Below are 20447 nucleotides of genomic sequence, written 5' to 3' on the forward strand. Positions count from 1 at the left end.
GTTTGCCCTGCCATTTTACCAATAAAATTATGCCCAGAGAGTAAACCAAGTAAGCCAACATGAAGCATTTTTCTTTTACTGAATGACCAATCAATCACACATCAGTTTTGTAAATTTATGTGCAAAAGCATTGAAGTGCTTTACTAAAAATTACAACATAGAAACACATTAACAAATTCATACAATCAGATCTGGAAATATAACAACACAAAGAGGAAACAGAATTACAGTACATGTACAACACAAGACAAATACATGTAATTCATTAGAAAAGATTGTAATAAATAATTCATGAAGTATAGTGCAATTGATTTATGCATAAATAGAACTAATTGCCTAGATATCAGTTATTAACAAAATCTGTCAAAAATCAAGGCAGCCACAGTTTTACTAAATTACTGCATCAATGGAAATACTGCAATTTAAAACAAAAACAAAACACAAATACAGGTATTTGTACTGTAAACAACTAAAAAAAATCAGTCTCACTAAATTTATTATACAATTTAATTTAATATAAAATAGGCATTAGCTACCAGAAATGGTTTAAACAATTTACTGAGCAGTTCTAAAAACAGAGGCACTGTTTTTTTCTTTTTTTAATATAAAATACTTGAGAAACATTCAAATAAGTAGAAAGCAAAAAAAGCCTGCTTTCACCTTCATTTAAAAGTCTACTGAAATATGAATTTTCAGAAACTTGTCAATTTCTAAGTAGTGACTGGTAACTAAATTTGAAAAGTACTTTAAAATTATTATTTAAATAGCCTTTAGAATGGATACATTGGGGTGGGTGAGGGGGAGCTTATGTATTTCCCTGCCTTTCGTCAGTTTTATAATCAAAGGTTCAGCCTATTCATTAGAAATAATTAGCATTTATTTTTAAAACTTACAGGTTGAACATTATCTACAAACTATCAAAAAATATTTTAATATACTATTTCTGGCCAAAAATAAATACAAGTACGAAAATGCTGAAAATTAATTATAATATTACATACAAAACTACCACTGTTAAAGTCAATAGCAAAATGATCCCTGATTTTATGAATCCTGTTACTTTTTGGTCAGGCCACCATTTAAATGATATTAAAAGAGTACTGCAATTTGTCTTTCATATAGACATGAAATTAAAATTGTCTAAAACATTTAAAAACAGGCTGGGAACAAACAAGTCCCACTCTTGAATGGGTATATTCTTCCTCCCTTCCTGCTCATCCTATCCTTATCTCATAACCTTCAGGAATAAGGGGGAAAGTAAAGAGTTGTAACAGGAGGTTGGATGTATCCCAAGTCCCTATATAAGCAACGAATCATAGTCCTAGCAGTCCTCCAAATAAACCTGAAATCTTATTTTCTATTGGGGAAATATATTATTAATGAATAATCTTAATCCTGATGAACATATGGCTTAGTTCTTAGATGACTTGACAAATATTAATCTCATCTGTGGTATGAATTTTAATTTTTGAGCTTGTTTCCCATGCAGTTGAGTTGAAGAAAATTCAGCACCGATCATCTAAATTCTCAATGAACTGATTACATGGTTGTGTTGCTTTTATTCTGTAAGTAACCCCAATTTATTAGGGGTCAAATCCCTTCCTAGTTTATGCTGAAATTACCAAGTTGAATGTGAATATACTGTAGACGGTACAATTCACAGAATTTAAAGAATGAACTTGTATATTAAGTTAAACATATTTAGTCATCCATATATGGGAAAAAGAACACTTTGGGAAATATTAATCTTTCCCATAAAAATCTAGTTTTTTCAATGAAAAATTGATGTCTTCATTCATATACAGAAATAGTAGGAAAGGACAAAGTTATGTAATATATAAAATTAAATGAGTATGATCCTTCTAGTAAGCAATTGCTTACACAGTGAAACTGCTGTAGAGCTCCACAGAAATTTATTCCTCTCTTTGTTCCCTAACTAAAGATGCTCTGAGGCATGTGATTAATCGATCAATCAATCAATCAGTAACTGCAATTTTTTTGAATTTCCTACCACTCTGATAGATATTTGATAAAGATAACACAAATGCCAGAGCTTAAATAATTTTAGTAAGAAATGCAGTTGCCTAGGAATAGAAGAAAATCATGCAAATCTTTTAATCTCTTTGAAGCTCAGTCTGTGAGCACATTTCTAAAGAGCGCACATTTCTTTCTGAACCCTACTGGATTTTCTCTGTGAGAAGGATCATTCCTGATTATGACTAATCTGAAGTTCATTCAAAAACTGTAATATAAATAACTGTCCTCTTGAGGTTTTATACACATATACATATATGTATACGTATATACGTACACACACACAATGTATCTATATGTGTGTGTGCATGTGTGTATGTATGAGTGTGTGTATGTATGTATGTATGTATCTATTCCAGTACTGAAAGTTCAAAACAGTTTTTACTGTTTTTTAAATTGGTAATTCTATTAAGACCCTGAACTGCAAGATTTGGTTATTAGCAAAATGATGATGTATCGGCCCACCAAAATGAAAACCTGATATTCATTTTGATAAACTGAAAAAGGTTTGAAATGTCACAGCAGCAAAAACGTTACTGTTATTGTGAGGTTTTTCAGTAGGAGTGTTAATCAATCCTTAAAATAAATGTAAGTAGTCATAAAACCAACTACCAGCACACTTAAATCAATATAACCATTTTCAAGCTCATACTGTGCACATTATGAAACATGCTCTACTATGCATTCCAACTTTCCTCCTCTTATAAGTTAGTTTACTTTCCATACTAAAGGAAAACCAGTTTATGTATGCCTTTAGTATTCCATCTCATTTAACAGTTATTCTATAGCTACAACTAAATTTGTCAGTTTCCACAAGCATATATTTTGTAAACACCAATTTCTTGCTAAACCAACAATAACATTTTAATAACCCAGTTTTGTTGCTTACACGCTTTTAAAAATGAAATATTTACTTTATATCAATGTTAGGCTCTAATGTACTTTATTTTCCATTGTCTGCTTTTAACTAATACTTCATATCAGTTTCCATAGTAAGAAACTAGAACTGTCCTCTTTCCTTGATTTGCTTATTTTCAGTTGTGAGCAACTACTGAAAATATTTTGAGAGGATAAATACCCTAAAAGCACAAATCATGTATTTCCTTAATATGATGGATTACTGAATGGCTAGGGTCAATCTTCATCATTAAAAAGTAGCATTCCACATGACAAATAGATGTTGTTCCCAACATTTTATGCTGACAACTAAATAAAACCTGAATTCTTTTCACTTATTTGTACAAGAATTATATTAAATACAAACTATCACAATTGTGATCAATTCTATCATATTGTCCACAGTGAAAACCCTGAATAAAATTGTTCTTCAAAAAGGCATGTATGTGGTTTCTGAACTGCAAAATTTCATTTCTTCTAAGTGAACATGTTTCTCCCGCATATATGCTTACACCTGCCCATGCACGTATGCACGCGTGTGCGTACACACACACACACACACACACACACACACACACACACACACACACACACACACAGTTTCTAACAAATTAAACTACATAGGCTTGCTGCTGTTTTTGCAGGTGCCAGTCCCTGAATCTGTGATATTAAACAGCCCAGTGTCTGGTAATCGGAGCTTCTTCTTCGGAGGTGTCTTCAGAGTTCCAGATCTCTCTTTAACTTTGTATTCTAAAGTGCTGTGAGGTACCCCATAGATCCCTTGTGCTTTGGAAACGCTCATTTTCCCGCTCATTACCATTGCAATAGCTTCCTCCATTATTTCATGATCATACTGCCGGTAGCGACCACGTTTTTTCCTTGGTTGTTTATTATCCTTACGGTCTAAGCCGTCTTCTGTGGATTCAGAGGTGCCATCAACAATGCCGTTCTTAGTATTAAGACACAAAGGAGAGAGGTCCCCATGCAGAAAATAGGTGTCCAAACTTGAAGGAGTTACAGATGCAGAACATTCCACTTTGCTCTGTTTGGGGAATATAGTTTTCAGTTTTTGAAGGGCTGATCCTTCTAAGACTGATGAGGTTTTGGAAACATGGTATATGACATCCAGAAGTCCAGCATTCTCATGCTGTTTAGGAACAGCACTGATCCTCAGCTGAGGAATTTTTAATTGCACAGCTGGAGCTGACATTTCATACTGTACACTTTCATTTTTTTCTTTAAACTGAGTGACCATTCTTTGCAAAGTTAACTGGTGGAGGTAATTGGAAGCTGTTGGGAATCTTAATTCTGAGGTTTCAAGTAGACTAAGTTTATTTTTTTCTATGCGCTCTGCTTGAGCTTTTGCCCACAAGGCTACTTTTTGCAGCACGGCACAAGGCTCTGGACTGTCCTTGTAAGAACAGGTGTCCTTGAAATCTCGAGATTTGTTTTTAAAGAGTGCAGGGTTTCCTGCTGGTAAGGCTTCTAAGTGGAGAAGTAAAGTTTTTTGAGGTATGCCATAAAGGATGCCTGCTTTATTAATGTCCAGTGCTCCGGACTGAACGTCTTTCAAGGCTTTTGAGAGCAAACCATCTGCAAACTCAGCACTTCTTTCCACAAAGTCCTCTCTGTTTCTGTGGAGTCTCCTGGATGGATGGAATGAAACGATGGTGAACTGATGCATGAGAGACTCTCACACAGCTATGGAAGGGAAGGGTCCACTCCTTTATTACACTCCTTGCTTAGGTAACATCACTGCTTCTGACACTTTTAAGGCTTTGAGTTGTGGTAGCTATTGATTACCATAGCAAAAGTTAGAGTTCTGGTAGGACCATGTGAGAAAATGATAGCCCAGCTTCTAGAGCAGCCCTTCCAAGAACTTTAAATCCTAGCTCAGGATTTGATAACTTTGTCATCTGTTTTCAATTCCCTTTTGACAGATGCTCGCAGAGTAACACTTAAAACTTCTTTTTTCACAATCTAACATCCATTGAATGTCCCCATCCTAAAGGAGTTTTGTTAGTAGAAACGTGACGTTACCGCTAAACAAGTAATAAAAGAGTCAACCCCCTTATAGAAACGTTGTTTATAACTATTAAAAAGAACCTTAACACATCCAGTTTTTTTAAAAAATGCAATTAAAAGTCCTAAATACTATTTCTAATTTCTAGTAAAGTTAGAAGTGTGTGTGACTAGTAGGGGAGTGGAAAATAGAAAGAAAGATATGCAATGCAAGCAGTTTTTCTGGGGGGTTTTCCCCAAAGGAATAATTCTATTACACAAATAAGTGACTGTTATGACTGGAAAAATGCCAGAATTATAATATGTTACTTCAATGTAATTTCAATGTAATTTCAGTAAATATTTATTACAGCAGCACATTAATCATTCATAAATGGTATCTCAATAGCATGACATCACATACCATAGTAAAATAAAAATGCAAGAGAACTCTCTTTTGGGGGCACTAAAATTATAGTTGCTTTAATTTTTTTTCTAACATCCAGAATCTATTAAAATGTAAAATATTTTTCTTTTTCCAATGGGAAAGGTTTAAACTCATATCAAATAGATTTAATTCAATTACTTAGTTTCCTAATTGCATTATGTACATAAGCATTTTATTTTATTTTTAGGAACATGAACTAAAGTTTGGTGATTGTTCTGATAACTTTTCTTTAACAGAAAAAAGTGAAAAACATAAAATGAATTAAATTATACACGAACATACAATTATGAGTGAAACCCTGGCATAAGCAAAGAAGTGTGTTAACATACATTTTATAAAAGTCAATTCCAAAATAAATCTTCACATTTAAGTCTTACTTCCACCTACTCCCTTTAAAATAAAGCAGAATAATGCTTAATATGCTTACCCAGACAATGAATTTTCAGAACACGACCCATCATACTGTGACTGTTCCAAGTTTGTTTTCTTCGTAGAGAGATCTAGTACTCCATCCCCTATTACAAAAATGGGGCATGAAAAAGTAAAAAACATATTCATGTATTATCTGTATTATCAATAACAAAATGACAAAGGGCAATTACAAAGAAACTCTTATGCTATATATCAGTTTCTGTTATTAATCTTTATGTCTTATGCTATGCAACTCAAGGATGCTGCCAGTACTATTATTGCAAACACCCATTACTTTTTTTTAATTTCAGTTGGTCTCTGAAGCCTGGGAATATTGCCCTTTTGACATTTTATATTTTCTAGTAGCAGGACAGCACTTAAAAACTAAGTAGATCAAGGCTATTCAGCAGAGTGACATTGTGGAGTCTGAATTAGATTAGAACAGTATTGTGCTATTTCTCAACAGTTCCCTGTATTTAAAAACTTCTGGATAGTAAAATCAATTCCAGGATTTAAAAATTAGAACGATTTAAAAATTGTACTTGTGGGAATATTCTAATGGGAATATTTTAAAATGTAATGCTCAACTAATGTGGAATGATGTATTATAGAAAAGAAGCACTGAGCGATATATCCGTAATTAGATACTTCTCACAACCAGCATTACACAGTGGAAGCTCAATTAAACAACAAGCACAAAATGAAAAATGGGACCTATTATCCAATGGTGCAGAGACCCTTTTACAAAAAAATCCCATAGCTGAGAATTATATATTATTTTGTTTTATTTTTCAAAGTGACTCTTTGGTGGTGAAGATGATGCCTTAATTTCAAGAAGATTTATTTAAGCAGAAAATTAAAAAAACCTCACTAAAATGTCAGGTATTCATAATGAATTAGAATCTTGTATTAAGTCACAGGTTAATTAGTTTCCATTATTGTTAATTCCTAGTATTACCCAAAGAAAACTCAAGGAAAAAGTTGCATTCTATTTTTTACAATAATTATAATAACACATAATCAATTTTGCAATATAGCAGAAATAAGGATTTTTTCTGCAAAAGATTTCACTTTCTTCTCCTTTAATGAAAAAGAACCTTGACTGTAAGAACACTATCTTTCCTCTTCTTTTCTGACAATTAGGAATCAGAATCAAAACTTAATAGTGTATTCATGTGTGTATATGTCCAAAACAATTTAACATTATAATCCTCTAAGCCATTCTTGACCTAATGTCATTTAATTAAATGTATAATTTAAATAACTCCCAGTCTAATATATCCTATTAAATCACAATATTAATATTAGCTGATGGTTTTCTACAACTTATTTTACATATGATTAGTCAATAAAGCCTAATTTGATTATGAGTCATACCTTTCATCACAATTTTTTTAAAATAACCAAAATAGGATTCAAACTCAACTAACTTAAATTTATTTATTTATTTATTTATTTTATTGCATTTATATACCGCCCTTTCCCTCAGGGCGGTTTACAGGGAGTTAAAAATCAACCATACAAAAGTTAAAACCCAATTTAAAAAATATTAAATCAACCCCAATTAAAATGAATGTCTCCTCAGCCTGGGCCCGAGAGCTCAAAGAGCCAGGTCTTCAGGCCCCGGCGGAATGATCGGAGGTCGGGAGCAGTCCTCAGCTCCACCGGCAGCTGGTTCCAGAGGGCAGGGGCCCCCACTGAGAAGGCCCTATCCCTGGGTGTCACCCGCCGGCAATCTCTTACCGGTGGGACCCTGAGCAGACCCTCCCTGTGGGAGCGCACTGGGCGAAGGGCGTTTGATGCCGGCAGCAGGTGTTCCCTCAAATACCCCGGACCCAGGCCATGTAGGGCTTTATAGGTGATAACCAGCACCTTGAATTTCACCCGGAGGGCAACCGGAAGCCAATGCAGCTCGCGGAGTAGAGGTGTTACATGGGAGTATCGGGAGACCCCCATTACAACTCGCGCGGCCGCATTCTGCACCAGTTGAAGCCTCCGAGTGGTCTTCAAGGGCAGCCCAATGTAGAGAGCGTTACAGTAGTCCAAATGGGAGGTCACAAGCGCATGAGTAACTGTGCGTAGGGCGTCTCGGTCCAGATAGGGACGCAACTGGCGCACCAGGCGAACCTGTGCAAAAGCCCCCCTGGTCACGGCTCCTATGTGATCTTCAAAATTGAGCCGTGAATCCAGGAGGACGCCCAAGTTGCGAGCCCTATCAATGGGGGGTAACACCTCACCCCCCATCGTTAGAGGTGGAATAACTTGGTTAACCCGAGATGCCGATATGCACAGCCACTCAGTCTTGGCGGGATTGAGACGAAGCCTGTTTCTCCCCATCCAGACCTGAACCGCCTCCAGGCACTGGGACATCACGGAGAGGGCATCACTGGGTTGGTTCGGGGTGGAAAGAAAAAGTTGGGTATCATCAGCGTACTGGTGATACCCCACCCCGAAGCCACGAATGATCTCGCCCAGCGGCTTCATATAGATGTTGAACAGGAGAGGCGAGAGAACCGACCCCTGAGGGACTCCACAAATGAGAGGCCTCGGGGCGGATCTCTGCCCTCCCGTCAACACCGACTGCGAGCGGCCCTGGAGGTAGGAGGAGAACCACCGTAAAACGGTGCCTCCCACTCCCAACCCCCTGAGACGCCGCAGCAGGATACCATGGTCAATGGTATCGAAAGCCGATGAGAGATCTAATAGGACCAGGACAGAGGAGCAACCCCTGTCCCTTGCCCTCCAGAGATCATTCACCAGCGCGACCAATACCGTCTCCGTGCTGTGTCCGGGCCTGAAACCCGATTGGTACGGGTCCAGATAATCAGTTTCCTCCAGGAACAGAGGGAGCTGATGCGCCACCACACTCTCAACAACCGTCGCCAGAAAGCGAAGGTTGGAGACTGGACGGTAGTTGTCTAAAGCAGCCGGGTCCAAAGCAGGCTTCTTGAGAAGGGGTCTCACCACCGCCTCCTTCAAGGCGGCAGGGAAGACACCCTCCTTCAAAGAAGCTGTTATTACTGCATGGAACCAGCCTCGTGTTCCCTCCCGAGCCGCATAAGCTAGCCAGGAGGGGCACGGATCCAACAAACAGGTGGTGGTGCTCAGTCTCCCCATGATCCTGTCCACATCATCAGGGGAAACAGGGTCGAACTCAGTCCAGATAACGTGCTCAAGACCGCCTGATTCCTCCACATCAGACTCTGCCCAGTCAGAGTCCAGGCCGGTCCGGATCCGAGCGATTTTGTCCGCCAGATGATGACTAAACTCCTCGGCTCGTCCCTGCAAGGGATCCTCTCTCACCTCCTGGTTAAGGAGGGAGCGAGTCACCCTAAACAGGGCGGCCGGGCGATTATCTGCGGACACGATAAGGGCGGCAAAGTAGTTAGACTTCGCCGTCCTTATCGCCGCAAGATAAGACCTTATAAAGGTTCTTAACTGCAATCGGTCGGATTCGGATCGGCTGGATCTCCAACCGCTCTCTAGACCTCGTCTCCGACGCTTCATCTCCTGGAGCTCCACAGAGAACCATGGGGCCCAACGGGATCTGCGCCAGGTCAGAGGTCGCGTGGGTACAACGCAGTCAAGTGCCCTGGTGGCAGCCGTTTCCCAGGCCTCCACCAGAGCATCGACTGGGCTGTGGGTAAGGGTGATAGGTATAGGCCCAAGCGCCCTCTGGAACCGATCCGGGTCCATTAGGCGCCTGGGGCGGAACCACCTGGTCGGTGATGTACCCTATGTAAGATGTTTGGATTCAAGGGGAGTTCTGGGTTGTACAACTTACCTTCTTCCTCAGCTTTTTCCATATATTACCTACTGAACATATTCATCCTTTTTAGCTACACTAAGATGTAAAGTTGCATATTTTTCTGCATGCTTTCCTATAGAGAATGCATGTATTTTTATTTATAATATGTATTTTTACCTTTCTTTCAAATATATTGCTAAAAAATTAGCAGAAAAAATTCAAATGCAGCAGGAAATTGCAAATACAAACTGCTAAAATGGTGATGATAAGTTTAGAATTTGGGCAGGCACAAATGGAAACAGTTGAATTAAAAGGTATTCTACTCTTAGGTGTGAAATTTATTAAAAGGTTAGAACAGTATTAATTTGAGCTCAAATACAATAGTGGTCCAAAAAGTTAACCCTGCATTAATAAAAAGTGCAGGACTTTTAAAGGAAATGCATTAGGATTAAAGTAAAGGTAAAGGTTCCCCCGCACATGCGTGCTAGTCGTTTCCGACTCTAGGGGCCGGTGCTCATCTCCGTGTCAAAGCCGAAGAGCCAGCGCTTGTCCGAGGACGTCTCCGTGGTCATGTGGCCGGCATGACTGGACGCCAAAGGCGCACGGAACGCTGTTACCTTCCCACCGTAGTGGTCCCTATTCTTCTACTTGCATTTTTATGTGCTTTCGAACTGCTAGGTTGGCAGAAGCTGGGACGAGTAACAGGCGCTCACTCTGCTACGCGGCACTCGGGATTCGACCCGCCAAACTGCCGACCTTCTGATCGACAAGCTCAGTGTCCTAACCCACTGAGCCACCGCGTCCCGCATTAGGATTGGTAGACCTCAAAAACTACAGTATGTCTATTTGACGGTAACACCAATACAATAGTTCCAAAACAATAAAGGAATATACCATATTTTTCGGACCATAAGACGCACCTGACCATAAGACGCACCCAGTTTTTAGAGCAGGAAAACAAGAAAAAAAAAATATTCTGAACCAAATAGTATCAGTATACTAAAACAGGGCTTTTCAACCTTTTCAATCCATTGTACCACCTTTAGGACAAGGCAATGTCCGAGTACCACCAGTCGCCCAGCAAGGTGTCAAAAACTTGACACCCCCCCCAAAAAAGGAAAAAAATTGATAAAGTACAGGTAGTCCTCGACTTACAACAATTTACTTAGTGACTGTTCAAAGTTACGACGGCACTGAAAAAAGTGACTTATGACCATTTTTCACACTTATGACCATTGCAGCATCCCCAGGGTCATGTGATTTACATTTGGATGCTTGGCAATTGATTCATATTTATGATGGTCATATTGTTCCAGGGTCATGTGATCGCCTTTTGCAACCTTCTGACAAGCAAAGTTAGTGGGGAAACCAGATTCACTTAACAATCATGTTACTAATTTAATTTCTCTCTCTCCTTCTCTTTCTCTCCCTCTCCCTCTTTCTTTCTCTCTCCCCTTTCTATTTTTCTCTTTCCCTCTCTTTCTCACTATTTCCCTCCCTTTCTCTCCCTCTATTTTTCTCTTTCCCTCTATTTCTCCCTCTCCCTCTTTCTCTCTCTCTATTTCTCTCCCTTTCTTTCTCCTTCTCTCTCTCTCCCTCCCTATCTTTCTCCTCTCCCTTTCTCTCCCTCCCTATTTCTTTTTCCTTCTCTCTCTCCCTTTCTCTCTCTCTCTCCCTTCCTCTCCCATTGTTCGTTTGTTCGTTCCTTCCTTCCTTCCTTCTCTCACTCTTTGTCCTTCCCTCTCTGTGTTAGAGCAGTACCCACAGCCCGGCTTTCTCTTGCAGAAAGCAAGTTGAAACGGAGCGAGGGAGATTGCCAGGAACGCGATCTCACGCGGTTTCAGTTTCCCTTGCTACAAGAGAAAGCAGGCTGAAACAGAGCGAGGGAGATTGCAGCAGTGTGAGATCGCGTGCCTGGCAATCTCCCTCGCTCTGTTTTAGCCTGCTTTTTCTTGTAGCAAGGGAAGCTGAAACCAAGCGAGGGAGATTGCAGGAGTGTGAGATCGGTGTTTCTCAGCACGTGCCGATTTGTGTTCCTGGCAATCTCCCTTGCTTTCCACTTGTGGAGGTTGGGGCTGGACATACGGATCACCTTTGGACCATAAGACGCACCCTCGTTTTCCGCCTCACTTTTTGGGGGAAAAAGTGCGTCTTATGGTCCGAAAAATACGGTATGCCTTTAAGGGACGCGGTGGCTCAGTGGGTTAGGATGCTGAGCATGTGGCCGGCATGACTAGATGCCAAAGGCGCACAGAACGCTGTTACCTTCCCACCGTAGTGGTCCCTATTTTTCTACTTGCATTTTTACGTGCTTTCGAACTGCTAGGTTGGCAGAAGCTGGGAGGAGTAACAGGTGCTCACTCTGTTACGCGGCACTTGGGATTCGACCCACCAAACTGCTTGTGCACCTTTTTCTTCCACACTTTTCCCTTCCACATAACTTTCTATTAATGTGCTTTGATACAGCACTTTGGGAACATCCAACTTCTTTTGCAATTACCTTTTGAGGCTTTCCCTCCTTATGGAGGTTGTCAATGATGGTTTTCTGCACAACTGTCAGGTCAGCAGTCTTCCCCATGATTGTGAGTCCTACTGAACCAGACTGAGAGACCATTTAAAGGCTCAGGAACCCTTTGCAGGTGTTATGGCTTAATTAGCTGATTAGAGTGGGACATTTTGAGCCTAGAATATTGCACCTTTTCACAATATTCTAATTTTCTGAGATTGTGGATTTGGGGTTTTCATGAGCTGTATGCCATAATCATCACAATTATGACAAATCATGGCTTGAACTATCTTGCTTTGCATGTAATGAGTCTATCTCATATATTAGTTTCCCCTTTTAAGTTGCATTACTGAAATAAATGAACTTTTGCATGATATTTTAATTTTTCGAGTTTCACCTGTAGTTTGATTGGAACATACTTCTTAAGACAAAGCTGACCAATAAGATCTAGGTGGAATGGTCATTTCTGCTGATGGTCAGGGTACACTAAAAAACTCTGTAATTTTATTCCAAAGCACTTAAAAGAAAAAAAAACTAGTAGTGTTAAGTGAGTAAACAGATTAATTATATGAAATTAAATAACATTTCATAAAACTATTTAAGCAAAAAATTCTATTTTAAACAGTTTTGTATATGGAAAGGAAATGTATACATAAAGTGAAATTTTCTAGCTATCCATGAGGTGCAAGTAATTTGCTTTAATAAGCAAAGATAATCTGTATCATCTGAAAAAGTTTTCAAAATATACTTGAGGAACAAGTTGTAGTAGCCTCTACCAAATGCACTCTGCTCATGTTCAATCTGTCAATGCTTTCAGCTCACAAGAGACTTAAGTGGAATTAATGGTGGGTGGCTCAGTGGGTTAGGACGCTGAGCTTGTCGATCAGAAGGTCGGCAGTTTGGCGGGTCGAATCCCGAGTGCCGCGTAACAGAGTGAGCGCCTGTTACTCGTCCCAGCTTCTGCCAACCTAGCAGTTCGAAAGCACGTAAAAATGCAAGTAAAAAAATACCTTCCCACTATGGTGGGAAGGTAACAGCGTTCTGTGCGCCTTTGGCGTCTACTCATGCCAGCCACATGATCACGGAGACATTCTCGGACAAGCGCTGGCTCTTCGGCTTTGAAACGGAGATGAGCACTGGCCCCTAGAGTCAGAAACAACTAGCACACATGTGCGGGTGAACCTTTACCTTACAATATCATAGAAGTCTTATTTTAGCAGATATATGGATATCAAACAACGAATCCCAAAGGATTTGAAACTGCATGCTGTCAGCTCCATACTTGACTCAAATATGAGCTATCTTATCAGAAAATATCAGCATCCCATATATTATCAGTAAAACTAAAGTCCTATGCCCAAGATCTTTGTGTGTCATGAATTCAAATGATGATGGACTACATTAAGATTGAGCAAAAGACATAGGTTGCAGATTCTTATAACACTCTATTTAAGAGTATTAGTAGCACCATAGTCAGTTTCTTCCCTTTTTCTTTCTCTGAATGTTTTACCATCTTGCCAAGGAAGAGTTCCTGAAAAGAGGGATGCTTGCAGCTACTTGGTGAAAAATGAGTGACAACCCTTATGACAGCCCATTTAGCAGTAGCACTGTAGCTCAGTCTTGTAATCAGCCACTTGTCTCTAGAATTGTTGGCAACTGTTCATGAGTAGACACCTAAATGATCCTAACTCCTTGCCAGAAGAGCATTTAGGGACTCAAGAAGCAAACCAAGGCTGTTTGTACAATGTTTTTTTTTAATTGTAAAAATAATTTGCCATTCGAGGCAGCAATTGCAGTGTGTGATACAATAGGCTATGAGACTTTGCTGGAGTTCTGTGTCCAGGGGAGTTAGCAACAGGGAACTGGACCTAAGGCTGTGTACAGAAACAAAGCTTGTAAGCCGCCCTGAGTCTTCGGAGAAGGGCGGGATATAAATGTAATTAAAAAAAAGCCTAAATATTGAGTTCCCTCAGCATGAGAGGCCCTCGGGTCAGAGAAAAGACTTATCCTATCAACCAGAAGTGTGCAAGAAACTTTCATTTCCCAGCATCTCTATTAGGCAAAATGCTGTCCCTGATCCTGAATCTAGCACCTCATTTCTGCATTGGTGTCTGGGGCAGGACAGATAGCAAATAAAAGCACTGAAAACAGCAATCACCTCTGCAGGAACTGTTCCAAAATGTTAGCAATTGTGTTTGATATTTCACTGCTTCAGCAATTATTTCAAAGTCACAGAAACAATTCACCCCATGGCTAAAGTCATCAATCATTTCAACTTCAGATTCAGTGAGCAGAGTGAAAAAATGCAAAACTAAATTCATGGATGGCCCTCATAGGTTTTCAAAATAGATATTCTAGACTCAAGTCTAATTAATACAACTGCAATAATTTTCAACACTGTTTTCAGATATATTATAACATTCATTTTCAACAATGCCAAATGAACAACTCAAAGGGATTACCTTGCTGATCATCCTGTTCTTGTATTCGATTCACAGTGAGGTCTAGAGGGCTATCTTGTTCTTCCTGAAGTAGATTTTCAGTTTGGTTCATTTGGAAATCTTTACGTATCAGATTCATTTCATATGATGAACCATTTCGATTTTCTTGCAGTTTACTATTTTTTGAAATATATTCAATTGCAAATTGACGGATCATCTTTTTCATTAATTCCTGAGCAACAAGGGGAATGTTAGGATCACAGTTCTGAGGAAGATCTATGGGAGGAAAAGAGTACCATTCACATACACATTAGAATAAATACCAGTATACCATTCTAGTCTAACCCCCTGCTCAAGCAGGAGACCCTATATCATTTCAGACAAATGGCTGTCCAGTCTCTTTTTAAAAGCATCCAGTGATGCTTTTAAACAACTTCTGAAGGTAAGCTATTCCATTGGTATACTGTTCTAACTGTCAGGAAATTTCTCCTTAGTTCTAGGTTGCTTCCCTCCTTGGTTAGTTTCCATCCATTGCTTCTTGTGTTGCTTTCTGGTGCTCTTCTTTATTGGAACATTGTTATCATGTTGCCCCTAGTCCTTCTTTTCACTACTAAGCATACCTAATCCTGCAACTGTTTTTCATATATTTTAACAGGTCTAGGACAACTCAGTGCAGGAATTTCGGTGTGGCCATCTCACCACCACCAAGTTGCCTCTGCCAATTTACCACTGCCAAGTCATCACAGGACAACTCAACATGGTCAATTCACTGCGGGGACAACTCACCACAGGCAGGGACCCGGCAAGCAGGGTAGCGAGTGGACAGAGCGATGACTGGGAACTTCCCACAGAGGAAGAGCTGGGTAGGTGGGTTAGCAAACAGGTGAGCACAGTACAGAGCACAGCTGGGGGCTGCCCATTTTTTCACTTTGTCACTGCTGCCGCAGGCCATTTGGCAATGGTAGCAGTGTTCAGGCCGTTCAGAGGTGGTGGCGGTAGGGGAAGCGGGCAGTAAGGAGACAGCGGAGGCTGGACATATCTAATTTTCACACACTCCACTGCACCGAGTTTAATTGCTTGCTCGAATTTGGAATGGTGGCAAATAGTGGGTGTGTGTGAAAATGGAAGAGCCCAGTCTCCTCCACCTCCCTGGTAGTCCTTGTCCCTTAGCCCCAAATGTTTGCCCACTTCAGCTTGGTTCTACAATTTTAGTGATACCCCAGCAAGTACTTCAGCACAGTCTGAATGATAATTTATTCCATATGAAAGAGCCAAATTAACATAGATGGAAAAGTACCTGGTTTATAATATCTCTAATTCAGAAGAAGCTTCTTTGGATATTTTATTGTTTAATTTTTACTGTCAACTGAAAGAACATAGATAGTTCTTTGTGCAAATCTCCACCAATGCATTCTGAATTATTCCAATAATTCCTTTTGTGCTTTTTAGGACCATTCACAGAAAAACAAAAATAATGCAAGAGCTAATTTCATCAACAATTAAAGCATTGCATGCCAAAAAGAGTTTACTTTTCAGCCTATCAAACACTTGTATTGTTGCAAAAAACCACAAGGAGTAGAGCAGTCCAATTCAAGGTCTGTGGAGTCCAACTGAAAAGTTCCTAGTGTATTAAAAGTGGCTACTTTTTAGAGGGTTATTTTTTCTTGTAAATATACTGTAGACTACAAGTAATTCTTGCTTACAAACTGCCTTGTATAGAGACCATTTGAAGTAACAATAAAAAAAACTAGCTTTGCAACAAATTTTCTTGTTTACAATTGTTGCAGTGTCCCACAGCCACATGCATCCCAACCAGCTTAAAGTTAATGGAGAACATGAAAGTTCTAGACGTGAAAGCTGTCCGGGTATTCTTGGGCGAGTCATTCTCTCTCAGCCCAACCCATCTTACAGGGAAAATAGGAGGGGGAATGAATATTATATATGTTCACCCTTTTGAGTTTCTTATAATATAATAAAGGCAGAATTCATTCTCTCTCAGCCCAACCCATCTTACAGGGAAAATAGGAGGGGGAATGAATATTATATATGTTCACCCTTTTGAGTTTCTTATAATATAATAAAGGCAGAATAAAAATCTAACAAAATAAATGAATAAATTAAAATTGTAAGTTGCAGTTACACATTTTTTTTGCCTAAAACTAGGGTGACTCACATTATGACTAAATGGGAAGCGAGACTGCAAGCCTATTGTGATATTATTTTTTTTTTTTTATTGAAAAGTTTTACAATACAATTTTCCATTAAAAGCCCCCATCCCCCTCCACCCTCCCCTCCCTACCTCCCCCCTACCTCTTCCCTCCCCCCTTACCTCCCCCCTTCCCCCCTCCCTCTTCCCTCCCCTCCCTCCCCCCCACCCCCCTCCGGACTTCCCAGAGCTAAATACAAGGTATATATATATAAAAGCAATCATAAGCAACCATATACTAACAACCATAAATTCTAAAATCCATCACTCTCTAACTTATATAAGAACAAACAAAACTTAACATTATTAAATATATATATAAAAAAAAATAGGAAAAGAAAAGAAAAAACACGAAAGAAGACTTATTCGAATGCTAGATAAAACTTCTTAACCCTATACTTATTCTGGATAAACTCAATCCACTTTCTCCATTCCATAATATAACGTTCTTGCGAGTGATCTTTCAAATAAGCCGATATCTTCGCCATCTCTGCCAGGTCGGAAACCTTTAAAGTCCATTCTTCTATAGTCGGCAGCTCCTCTTTCTTCCAATATTGTCCTATCAAAAGTCTTGCTGCCGTGACTAAATTCAGCATCAACTTGGAGTCCACCACTGTAGCATCAACAATTATTCCCAACAAAAAAAATTGCGGACAAAACTTTATCCTCCTTTTAAAGATCTTTTGTATATTCCACCAAATTTTAATCCAAAAGGCCTTAACCTTTTTACATGTCCACCATATGTGAAAATATGTTGCATCTTCAACCCCGCACCTCCAACACTTAGGCTGATAATTCGGGTACATACTTGCAAGCTTTTTAGGATCTAAATGCCATCTATAAAACATCTTATAAAAATTCTCTCTTAAATTTTGAGCTTGAGTAAATTTCACATTCCTCACCCAGATCTTCTCCCACATGTCCATTGTAATAACTTCCTGGATATTTTGGGCCCATTTTATCATACAGTCCTTAACAAGCTCTGTTTCTGAATCAATCTCTATCAATGCAAGATATATCCGTTTAATGTGTGCAGGTCCCTGATTTCTAATTTGCTTTATCAGATTTTCATCAATCGTTGCAAATCCAATTTTCTGGTCTTCTTTCCACCTGGCCCGTAACTGAGTATATTGAAACCATGTTTGAACAACCTTCTCTTCTCGCAAGAAGCTATATGATTTCAAGCACCAAACATTCCTTTCCAAACTTAAAATTTCCTTGTAGGTAGTCTCATCATGTTTGAAACCAGCATGTATATTTTCTATTGCGTGTTTTGGAATTGCCCACAATGGTATCTTACAACTTAGCTTATGTCTATACTTCTTCCAAACTCTCAGCAATGCCTGTCTTAAAATATGCGTCCTAAACACAGTACCTACCTTCTTATCATACAACAAATATGCATGCCAGCCAAACAACAAATCATGGCCCTCAAGATTTAATAACCTCGATTGCGTCAAATTGATCCAATCACTTATTCCTACTAATGCAGCAGCTTCATAATATAATTTAAAATTAGGCAATTTAAGGCCACCTCTCTCACGAATATCCTGCATAATCTTAAGTTTAACTCGTGGCTTTTTCCCTGCCCACACAAATTTATTGATACCACGCTGCCATTCCTCCAAATTAGAGTCTTTCTTAAGAATCGGTATCATTTGGAATAAAAATAAAAATTTGGGCAGGACATTCATTTTCACTGCTGCAATCCGTCCCAACAAAGTCAATTGCAATTTTTGCCAACTCTCCAATTCTTTTTGAATTTTCCCCCACAATTTTTCATAATTATTTTTATATAGCTTTGTATTCGAGGGCGACAAAATTACCCCCAAATATTTAACCCTTTTAACAATCTCAAATCCAGTTAATCCTTCCAAGAAGGCCTTCTGTGAAACTGTCATGTTTCTAGCCAAAATTTTAGTTTTCTGTATGTTTACTTTAAATCCAGAAACCTTCCCATATTGTGTTATTATCTCTATCAGGTCCACAACAGAGTTCTCTGGCTGGGTCACTGTAACAACCAGATCATCTGCAAATGCTCTCAATCTATAGTCCTGATCTCCAACTTGTATCCCCTTAATTTTTTCCGAATTCCGAATCTTGTTCAATAATATCTCTAAAGTTAATACAAATAACAAGGGCGATAACGGACATCCTTGCCTTGTACCCTTCTCAATATTACATACTGCCGTCAGACTATTGTTAACTATGATTCGGGCAGTTTGCTTTTGATATAATGCCCTAATCGGCTGTAAGAAATTTTCCCCAAAATCCATTTTATCTAACATTCTCAACAGAAATTGCCAATTCAATTGATCAAAAGCCTTTTCAGCATCTAAAAAGATTAGCGCTGCAGAGATCTGGTTGTGCCTTTCCAAATACTCTAACACATCAACTATATGTCTAACATTATTTTTCATTTGCCTACCACTAATAAACCCCGTTTGATCCCCATGAATCACCTGTTGCAGAACCCTCATCAGTCTATTAGTCAAAACCTTAGCAAATATCTTATAATCTGTATTTAAAAGCGAAATCGGTCTGTAATTTTTAACTTGAGTAGCATCCTGATCTTCCTTCGGAATCAATGAGATAAAAGCTGTTCTCCAAGACGGTGGCACCTTTCCCCCCCTCTGGATTGTCTGGAACAGTTCCTTTAACGGTTTTATCATCTCAAATTGTAAATTTTTATAAAAAGCCGCAGACAAGCCATCTGTACCGGGCGCCTTATCAACCTTCAAATCCTTAATTGCTGTAAGGATTTCTTCTTCTGTGATCAGTTGGTTAATCCCCTCTCTTTGTGCTTGCGTAAGGGCCGGAATATTAGCATTCTCCAAATATTTATCAATGTCTTTTACCTCAATTTCCTCTTTGGTATATAATTTCGAATAAAAATCCACAAAAGCATCCTTAATAAGATTCTGTTGAAACACGACCCTTCCTTTATATTCAATCTTGTCTATATTAGAGGCCCTTTGTTTCTTCCTCAGTCTATAGGCTAACCATCTGCCTGGTTTATTAGCGTTGCAAAAAGTATTATGCCTAGCAAACCGCAGATTGGTTGCCACTTGGTCTGCCATTAATTTATCAAATTGTCCTCTTAACAGCCTAATAGCCTCTTTAATCTTCACGTCCCCTGGATTCAAAATCAAAGCCCTTTCTTTTTCCTTTATTTCATTCTCCAGTTCTTTCCTTCTGGTTTCCACTACACGTCTACGTCTATTATTCATATATATCAACACACCTCTCATATAGGCCTTACTAGCATCCCAAACCATATCCATAGAGGTACCCTTATTCATATTAATCTCAAAAAAATCCTTCATCCGCTGTTTACATTCTTCCACATTTCTCTGATCTCTAAACAAGTTCTCATTTACGCGCCACGAGCGCCTGTCTCTTTTCTCCTTATCAATCTCCAACCAAACTGGACTGTGGTCTGAAATAGTTCTTGCACATATCTTCACTTTTTTTGTTCTCAAAAAGAAATCATTAGTCAACAAAATAAAATCAATCCTTGAGAAAGATTGGTGTCTGTCAGAGTAAAAAGTATAATCCTTCTCCTGCAGGTGCCTCTCCCGCCAGATATCTCGCAATTCGAGATCATCCTTCAATTCAAAAAAAGTTTTAGGCAGTCTGGCGTGGCTTGGAATACGCTTAAAAGCTCCAGCTTTATCCAAGTGTACATCCAGAACACCATTCCAATCTCCCATAATAATAAAAGATTTATAATCCAACTGGGTAAGCTTTGTATG

At 39.1% G+C, this 20447-nt stretch overlaps 1 protein-coding gene across 4 annotated transcripts in view; it reads right to left on the reverse strand.

The window, feature by feature from the left end:
- Positions 1-20447, reverse strand: part of LCORL (ligand dependent nuclear receptor corepressor like) — a 197243-nt gene that overhangs the window by 36836 nt on the left and 139960 nt on the right. For 2 of the 4 annotated variants that reach the window (XM_083367269.1, XM_083367267.1), the window contains exons 5-6: positions 14508-14762; positions 5808-5895 (exon numbers count right to left, since the gene is read on the reverse strand). In XM_083367269.1, coding sequence (XP_083223395.1) covers positions 5808-5895; positions 14508-14762 — 343 coding nt within the window. Of the gene's footprint in view, positions 1-115; positions 4578-5807; positions 5896-14507; positions 14763-20447 lie in introns of those variants that run through there. The other 2 variants (XM_083367268.1, XM_083367270.1) reach the window with 2 other exon arrangements.

Source organism: Vipera ursinii (assembly GCF_947247035.1).
Source record: "Vipera ursinii genome assembly, chromosome: 7".
NCBI classification, from domain to species: domain Eukaryota; kingdom Metazoa; phylum Chordata; class Lepidosauria; order Squamata; family Viperidae; genus Vipera; species Vipera ursinii.